The sequence below is a fragment of the Quercus robur genome, chromosome 9, assembly GCF_932294415.1.
Source record: "Quercus robur chromosome 9, dhQueRobu3.1, whole genome shotgun sequence".
NCBI lineage: Eukaryota > Viridiplantae > Streptophyta > Magnoliopsida > Fagales > Fagaceae > Quercus > Quercus robur.
In genome coordinates, this window is record NC_065542.1 from 2750719 (window position 1) to 2760977 (window position 10259).

The following is a 10259-nucleotide window of genomic DNA, read 5'->3' on the forward strand; positions in this document are numbered from 1 at the left end:
TCAATACCTCATTACTCTTTCTATTGATTACAGTCCAAAATAAGTTCTCCCATACAAACCCATCTTTGATCAACAAGACATTGGCACTTTTCTCTATCTATTTTGAAGGATTTAAATTGAATGAGGATTGCCCATTGTAACTATGTTTTCCATAGAAACTCAAACTAGCTAGAAAAAGAAAGCCTTTCACAGCACTTTGTAGAACGCCACATCACATTGAAAAAAGTAAATTGGTTAAAAATTATATTATGCCGCGTGGATTTAAGTCTTGCCACGTGGGCGGTACAAGAATAGAAAAATCATTTCCTTGAAGATGGAAGATTAAGAGCATGTTTGGATGCAGTGAGTTTTGAGTGATATGATCTTGTTTTCATCTCTCATGATCCAAAATTGATGGGGCCCACGAAAGAGTAGTTGTTTGGATGATATCACTCATCATCCATGACTTAGTTTTGGTGATTCTGTGACTCAAAAAAATGAGTGATGAAGAGGAAAAGTGAAAACACATTTCAACTGTTTTCATAACTCATTTTCTGTTACTCAGTGGAAAGTTTGTAATATTGCTAAGATTGTGGCCCCTTTGTGGGACCCGCGTCAGGGACATGTCTACATCAAGTCCTCAGCACCAACAACTTTCTCTTTCTCTCTTTCCCTTTTCTCCTTCTCCCAGCAACAAACCAACATTTCTTCAAAAACCCAGCAACTGTAAAGAATGAAACCCAGCAACCAAAGACTACCCTCCGTCGGATTTGCAGAGTTCTCTGTATCTCCTTGGCAAGATCAAAATTTTTTGAAGGTGAAGAAGCTGAAGAAGCCGCTGATGACTTCACCCGCCACCAGTCCACCGCTCCCTAAATTTTTTTTTACAAAACCTTAAAAAACAAAAACCAAAAAAACCAACCCCACAATAGACCAAGAACCCAGATTCCAAAAACCCATATGCACACAACCCAGATTGGATATCTTTCTAACCCACATGTACAAAATTATGAAAATTAAAACAGTAACTTACAGAGGTTAGTGGGTTCGGGAAAAAGAAAAAAATAAAACCCGAAGAATCTGAAATTAACAAAAACGAAGAAAGTACAGAGCCGACAAAAATTTACAAAGCCAAAAAAAAAAGGGAAAAAGAAAACGAAGCGTTCAGTTACCAAGTCAAAGAACCGAAGATCAGTGTGAATCTAGAACAACAATCAAAGATCTCCGAATCCGAAACCGAGAGCAGAAAATTAAGCGGCGGCGGCGGCGACGGCGGCGGATCGGCGGTAGAGCTTGCTGAAGACGTGGAGCGTAGTGACGAAGCCGATGAAGTAGAGGCTCATGACGAGCACGACGGTCGACGAGATCTTCAAGAAGGAGGATAAGCGGATTTGATGTTGGATTTTGGTGGTATCTCCAAAGGTTTTGGGCGGCGTCTCCGACGGCTGGGCTGAGTCCTAGCCGGTTTGGAGGTTTGGGTATTTGTGGGTTTTGAAATGAACATCTGTTGGTACTGAAGGGGAAGAAAATGAAATGAAGAGAGTGAGAGTGAGGCGGGTAGGCTAACCGAATTTATGACAGGTGCTCGGGCATGGGTCCCCAAAAAGTAAAAAAAATTGAGTGAAGGGAAATTGAAAATATGTGCCAAACAGAGGGTTGTAAGAAATTGAGGTATTTTAAGTGATGAGTGATGAGTGACGAGTGATAAGTGACGAAAATTGAATGATGAGTGATGAGTGACCATTTTTTTAAACCAAACAAGCCCTAATAGTCCCCCCAAAATGAAATATAAATAGAATAATGAAAGAGAAGTGAGTAGAAAAACAAATCAAATAAGGAACTTATTCATTTAAATAACAATCCAATTCTATTACATCAAACCATTAATAATAAAATATAAATCACACCACACCGGCACACCCTTCCAAACAAGTAGCCAATAACCTTCCTCAAAAAAAAAAAAAAAGTAGCTAATAACCAAAAAAAGAGTAGCCAATATGGCCCCATTCACTATATATTAATTTCATCCACTAAAATACTTCTTAAAATACCGAAAAAACCAACTCCTTTGATGTCAATTGGGACCCGCCAAAACCCTTCTGAGAATACAGGTGGCTTTCCCTCAAAAACCCAATGGTCTTCAGGTACTATTCCATGAAACAGTGAATCCTTGTATACTCCGCTACAAAATCCAATGCCTCAGAAGCCTAGAAGACCTCTCTATTTCCCAGATTCAACTTTTAGTGCTTGAACTAAATAATAAGCAAGCCCAGCATGTTCTTTTTCAATTACAATCTTCTCTTACTATACTTCTATGACCTTTTGTAAGTCAAATTATATCCCTCCTAGTCATAGATGCTATAGAAAAACTATAGAAAATCAAATACATATAACAATTTAATATAGAGGGTTAAGTTATCCTATGTACTAAAAAATAGTGTTATATAATTTGAAAGTTACCTAGGGGTCCCAAAGAGAATCATTTTGCATATCTTCCCATTCATTATCTTCAATGTCATTGGAGAACGTCATAGACTCTTCCATTGACATTTGCATCCACATCTTGCTGGGTGAGTCAAGAGGGAACTCATTAATGGCCTCAATCTGGCTAGGAGAGAGCCTCACTGTGACCGGTGCCATGTTCGAGCTAGACCATCCTCCAACCTCAGCCACTCCTTGAGAGCCTCGAAGCCTTAAGGCCGCTTCATGAGCCGCAATGCGTATGTGTTCAGAATTAGAGCTAGCAGGGCGAGGGAGGCTGTGAACCAATTCAGGAAAGTTGAGACGTGCCTCATGTCCCCTAAAGTGTAACGCAGCAACATCATAAGCAGCAGCAGCCATTTCAGGTGTCTCAAAGCTCCCCAACCAAATTCTTGTTTTCTTGCCTGGCTCACGAATCTCAGACACCCACTTGCCCCATTTTCTCTTCCGGGCTCCTCTGTAGCTAGACGATGCAGCACCATGGCTAGTACTGCTTGTGTTACCGCTACTATTTGGCTCTTCTTCCATGCACTCAAGTTTGCTAGAAAGCTATATTATTGTTTAGTTCAAGTAAATGCACTGGTGAATGATAGTGTAATCCAGTAATAAGTATTTATAGATGTGGAATTATGCGATTTGACTGAAACGTGGTGAATTAACATGGATTGAGGTGAGCTTCCACGTAGTTGCACCATTGAAAATGATGTGAATATGTGCATGGTCACAACTTTCTTCATGTTAATTTGCTTAAACCCAAAAAAGAAAACAAAATAATAAAAAAAGATAAAAGTATTTGAAGGAACCAAAAATTTCTCTGAAGGACCAGTCATAGCATGCCGAGTTAATTCATTTTGAATATTTATTTGGTGATTGAAGAATTAAAGTTGTATGGAATCTGTAGCAGGACCAATAAGATAACAATTGAGGGACATATTGTTTCCTATTTAGAACGCGGTTTCTCTGCAGGTGGCATTAAAAAGTTTGGACCCACTAATCCCACATTTGGAGCTGAATCTTAGATAAGGCTAGAGATAAAGATTGTTGTACAGTTTTCTTTTAGAAAAGGTCCATTTTTCTTGGGCATAAAATCAAAGCACGAATAATATGAAAATGACGTTATCATAAGAGATTTATGAGATCATGAACAGAATCTCCTGAATGACAAAAAATAAAATAAAAAAGAATTGAATAAATTATAGACAGGATCTGATAAATGACAAATAAAAAAGGAGTTGGACTTGGACAAGGAATCACAAAAGTACAAATTGAATAATGTCCCAGATAACGTTCTATAATAATTAATAGATTATTAAAAAATGTTTTCTTTTTTTAGGAAAAAGTAATATTTATTAAAATACACAAACACGAAGGTATAAGAACTACTGAAATTTTAACACACACAACCAATGTGGGATAAATATCTCTATTTTTTTTTTAAGAAACAATAATACTTATTAGGATACACAAATACGGAAGTAGTATATAGCGTTTTTTAAACAAACTTATAATATATTACATAACCAGAATTGTTAAAGAGTTGGTTATAATATATTTGTCTGAGGGACAAAATGAAGCTAATATGTTAGAAATTTTAAAAATTTTATACATGATGAGAACATATCTAATCGTAAAAGAGTAATTCAATATTTAATAATTATGTTGTTGAAGTAGTATTTAATACAATTTATAGCATTTATGGTGTAATTCTTCCTTCATATCATTTTTAAATTAAAATATCTCAATATCTTTTTGCCCCTTGAATATTTAATAATATCCTATATTTTATATTGATATTGTATAGCTAATTTTCTTTTTAAATCATCTACTTTAATCTCTTTCAAAAGTAATAGTTCTTTATTTATTTCATTATACATATAGAACTACTTAACTAATGTGCTATAGTTAATAATATCATATTCATATATCTTACACAACTCCCTTTTTACAATTTAGTGTTTTATTATAGATATCACCAAGTGTGAAATTGGGTTTCTTAAAAACTTGTAATTGAAATATTATAATATTGGTATTTATATTTTATGTAAGTGTATTAGTATTGATATTTTGTGTAAGTTAATGGTAGATCACTACTTGGCGAGCTACATATATTAAATTAGTATATTAGTTCACATTTGTATGAATACGTAGAATTAATGAACTTGTAATTTTTGATGTGTTGTTAGTGGAGCACTAAAGCATGAATTCTCAAGATAGATTATTATTTAGATAAGTTCTTAAATCTTAACTCAAATTTTTATACTCCGTATAACTATATATAATTTTGGTACCCCTTGAAAAAAGAAATTGGCTTTGCTAATATGATTATTTTGTGTGGAGTAACATTAATGGACCATACAACTAATCCAATAAGGTACAAGTGTGAGTAAAGAAAAATGTATTTTATATATCGGGTATATAAATTTATATGAAATATTATCCTCACACACGATTGTGCATGGGATCGGAATCATGGGATCCAGCTGATATCGCCAAAGCTAAAAAATTGTCCCCACAAGAGGTCTCATATTATTGCCTCGGAACTCACAAAGTCAATTGTGCTTGAAAGTTCCTAAACTGTGAAAAAAGAGGGTAATGATTTATGGGTTTGAAATTTTTTTTTGTCAACAACAATTCTAGCTTTTACAATAACAGTCCTTTAAAATAGATCAAGAAATTGTACTCGTATGGTATGGTAGAGATTATTGAGGTAGTAAAATATTTTTTTTATTTGAAAAAGTGATTTTTTGGGTTTGTCAAAATTCAGAAAGTGATTTAATTTTTTTTTTTTTAAAAGAACTCAAAAAGCTGTTTTCTAAAAAAGAAAAAGTGTTTGGCAAAACTTTTTCTTTCCAAAACATTGCAAAATCAAACGGACCTAATTCACGACCTACAAGGCTACAACCACAAAGTGAAGACCAATGCTCTTAAGTGTTGGGAGAAGGGTAATTAGAGATATTCCCTTTGAGAAAATCACATATAAAGTGATCTACTTTAATGTTGATCTTGATTTTCAAACATCAATTCTTGAAATTTCCTTTGTTGGATATATTATAACTATGGTGGTCTAAATCAATTGCAGACTTATGTACTTATAGAACGAGTATATTAATTTTATGGTAGTTTATAGCTAGCTCAAGATCAAGTATTTTCTAATATATAAACCTTACATAATTAGATTTATGCTTCCGCTCATTATTCAATCATCACACCTAATCCCACAACAACTTTTCACTTTAAAGATGTGCATAAAGATATTATATAAATTCCCTTGTATTTCACATGCAAGTTAGTGTACTGAAATGTATTAGCCTAGCAAGTAATACCTCTTGATTCTCTACAGCATATGCTTAAAATAAGAATAATAAGAATAACTTAAGCCAATACTAGAGAATTTTTTTTTCTACCCAAAAAAAAGAGAGATATTATTGGTTTCTTTTTTTCCTTTACAGCAAACGGGGAGAGAGATTTAATAAAAACTCAAATTCTCCTTTAGTCCTTTACATGAGAATTACAAAATACCACTTACCCAAAAGACTCTTGAAAATTATTAAATTCACGTTCGATCAACTTCATTTTAACGGAATTCACGAGCTCTAGAATTTGTTCAATTTGATGGGTAGATTTATTTAATTTGATACTTAGTTCCATTGGCAGATTTAGAATTTCACTTTAGGAGGCCAAACTAAATATTAACTAATTAAATAAGTTCCTTCTCAAAAAAAAAAAATTTAAATAAGTATATTATTTAATTTATTAAAGAATGATAATTTTCATTAGGAATCCCCTTTAACGCTATTCCTAATATTGGACAAATTTTTTTATAATTTCTTCAAAATAAAAATCAATATTTCAATTATATAGTATATAACTAATTAAATACATAAATATGATTTGCTTATTCACACAATGCCTTACTAAACAACAATAGTTGAAGGTCATATAATAAATTTGATAATATATTGTGATAAATTTAACAAATATTGAATAAAAATAACAAAACTAAAATTTTAATCATCAGACAAAAGTATAATAGAATCAACAAACTTACAAACCGTACACAAGTGATGCAATTAATTACCATTACAATAACAAAAATATATTACATAATATCCAAAGAATAGTAAAAATATATCAAATTGTTATTATTGTTGTTGTAGTAGTATTATAAGTTATAACCAATACCAAAATGAGACTTCTAGTATATCATCATTTTCATTTTTGAAATTTTGTCTACATTTGTCGCAATATAAAAAATAATAATAATAATTACATTTGCGCTATATCTCAAAAATTTTAATCATAACTAAAGTTTTAAAGAATTATTTATATAACCCAAATCATTCCAGAATATACTTGATTTGAGATTCATTTTATGCCATACAACACCTCCAAAATCTTAAACAGTATGTACCACTTCCTATCGCTTTTGATTGGTTTCTAACGCTTACACATGGACCATTTAACCAAACCCTTCAAAACAATCCAAAAGGACAAGGCCCTACCCCAGCCCGTGGTGATTGAAGAAAAACATTTCTTTTCATAACCTAAAAATGCATAAAACAAAAGCAAAACTAAAAAACATAACCATTCCTTTCTAGCAAAGGATCTCTCAAGTCAAAAGTTTTAAAGTCCCACTAAGAAAAAAAAATTGATAGCAACTAAGATAACTCATTCACCGAAAGCTTTCTTTTTGTTCCTATTTAGTTAAAGAGAAATAGTAGATTATATAACACATGATTTTTTTTTTTTTTTTTTACAAATATCACTTTTTATATAAATAATTAACCTTCTAGACATTACATTAGGCTGCTTGGTAGCACATTTTGAAAACTAATTTTTAGCTTTTAAATCTTAAAAAAAAAAAAAAAAAAAAAAAAAAAAAAAAAAAAAAAAAAAACATTCCCCTTGTGGTGCCTGATTCAATGATTTTAGTTTTCGGCTTTGAAAACAATTTTCAAAATACATTTTTGTAAAAGTTTTAATTTTGTTTTTTTAACTTTTCTCTTTAATAAAATACAGTGCATTATTGTAAATAAACCACTCATATTTCAAATCATTGCTCTCCTTCATTAGTTTTGTATTTTTCATTTTTTAAGACGACGCCATTTTGGTGGACATAACGATGAGGAATTGTTGAAAGAATTACGTTGGAAATTATATAAATAAAAAGATTGAAATGGAAAAAACAAAAACATTACTAAGAACATGATTTCCTAATGTTTGAGAACTGAATTCTAAACCTTATTATCCTATTATTATTCTACAACTGATATGACTTTGATAACAGTTTCGTGGTACATCATTTGACATACCTTCCCAATAAAAATCATGTTTGTTTGTTGTTTACGACAAAAAAAAAAAAAAAAAAAATCCCTGGTTTGTTGCATTAGGTGATGATTGATAAAACTTACCATAGAAGGAAAATTTTTGAAGTGAAGGTTGATAAACCAAACTCAATCATGACAAGTAACTAGTACTTAAAGATGTTAGTACTAGTACCACCGAGGAATGAAACAAATTAGGACTACTTATAAAAAAATAAAAAAATAAAATATTAAAAAAGTAGAAAGTTTCTTATCGATACATGATTTGCAGAACAAACATTTTGTTTCCTTGCTAAATAACGAAAGATTGGAGATGCAATTCTCCTCCTGAAATATCGAAATGTTCCCTTGACAAATTAGAAATGATGCATATGATAGTTTCTAAAGCTTATTTGTTTTTGTAGGTAGAATGACAGATAGTGGGGAGGGCAAGTTGTGTTTTGAACTTGAACCACGAATATGAGATATCATAAAAGATATCATTACCATAAAGTTGTCACTTGAATAAACCCCATATGAAGCTTATTAATTAAAGTATGCATGATAATAATTTAATTTATAAATAGATAAGGGTAAAATTTATGTGCATTTCCTTGGGTGTTTGTATATTAGGTCCTTGATCAAATTCAATCAAGTGATTGCATTGACCAATGAATCATATTGTTGAATTTAATTGTTGTTCAAAATTAAGCAATTAAATTTAATTGGAAAACCCAAATACAATAACTAAGAAATTATACATAATTTTTTCTCGTAATAATTTTTATACATTTAATTTGTTGCTTTTAAAGTTATGGGATTTGATTTGTTTTTAGTACCTTTCAAAAATTTTGTAGAAACACCAAAAGAAGGAAGTTATTATTCAATCTTTATTGTATTAGAATAGTAGCCATCTACTTCACATATATAGATTATAGAATACTCCTTATTTTTTTCTTTTGCAAAATCATGACCGAATCATTCTCAATCTCACAAATCCCACAATTATGAGAAAAATAGAACTATAACCCTCCTTTATTTGAAAATAAAAACATCACTAAAGTTCAAGATTAATATTATATAAATATATCAAATAATTGTAGGAATGATCTTGAATTGACATTACAATTATACATTTTTTGAATAAACTATACTAGAAAATTCGATCTTCATTGCATTGGTTCATAAAACACCTGAAGTCACAAAAACCCATTATGTAGCTAGCTTCCATTTTTGAGTGGGTAACAATTAAGCATACACCATGGTTGAAGATGTTATTGGCTAATAGGTTTAAGCAACTCTTTGTTGTTATTGGCTTGGACACAAATAAAACCCTTCATTCTCGTCAATATCTACACTTTTGAGGGCACCAACTCAGGAGCATATATCACCCAACAACCGAATAAAAATCTTGTCTTTTTCGTAATATTCCACTTGTTGCTTCACAAATTACACTGCACCACGCGTAAGAATTTTTTTTTCCTTTGAAATTATAAACTTTGATTATTTTACTAAAAAAAATTAAATACTACAAATTGTGATGGATGATATATAAAGTGGAATGCTCAAAACGAGATAATCCAACAAGGGGCATAACACAAATTTTCAATAATTTGAGAATATTCTTAAATTAGTCAATCACTGCATACATGTCCATTAAAAAAAAATTATGCGTAATGTTACGAACACAATAATCTTTTTAACGTTTGTGTTAGTTAGTTTTTTCTGATTTTTAGTTAAACTCGCTACTAATATCACTTTTTACCTACTAATAACTTGTCACCTTGATATTGATTAAGTTATTTTAAGACCCCTATACTTTGCCAAAACTTTTGCCATTATTTGATAATATGTGTGACTATAATTGGTGAAATATCACTTTTATATAAACTTATAATTTTTTTCTCTATCATTTACAGCCGCATATGTCTAAATTATGAAAAAAGTTTGGCACAGAAGGTGTCCATAGACTTTTTCTTATTGAAGTAGGCTCACAAATAAGATAGTAAACAGATATGAAAATATTGTAAAATTGTTGTGAATTATCAATTGTTATGTCCCAAATTTTATTGAGACTTTTATTTCTAACAAGCACACGCATGATATTTTTGGTTAGAGTGGGTCTTTCAAGCTAGAAGAACTTTTTGGCTGCTAAGTGAGTTTGGAAACAGCTGGATCATGCTAAGCTTCAACTATATGTCACTATAATTAAAAAAAAATGAAACTAGTCTATAAGCTAAGGTTCAACCATATTCAAGAAAAAAGTAATATAACAACTAGTGCTTACCATCAATATCACCATCAATGTTTTTTGTCAAAACTTGTATTGATTTGAAATGCCAAACCTTATACATAGACACACACTATCTCCGCGTTGCACAATGTTTGACCTATTCATCATCCATGGTGTCTTCAAAGTTCAAATTGTTTTCTTTGGTCAAGAAAAAAACAAGGTTTTGTCGAGAGAAATTTTCATTATGAGACATGTGTTTTTCA

General features: G+C 31.2%; 1 protein-coding gene across 1 annotated transcript; it reads right to left on the reverse strand.

Moving 5' to 3' along the window:
* Positions 1 to 2439: 2439 nt before the first annotated feature.
* LOC126699785 (ethylene-responsive transcription factor ERF021-like) lies at positions 2440 to 3030 on the reverse strand. Its single transcript, XM_050397756.1, has one exon. It carries the CDS (start codon positions 2986 to 2988, stop codon positions 2440 to 2442), a length of 549 nt encoding a protein of 182 aa, XP_050253713.1. The 5' UTR covers positions 2989 to 3030.
* Between the last annotated feature and the right edge of the window lie 7229 nt (positions 3031 to 10259).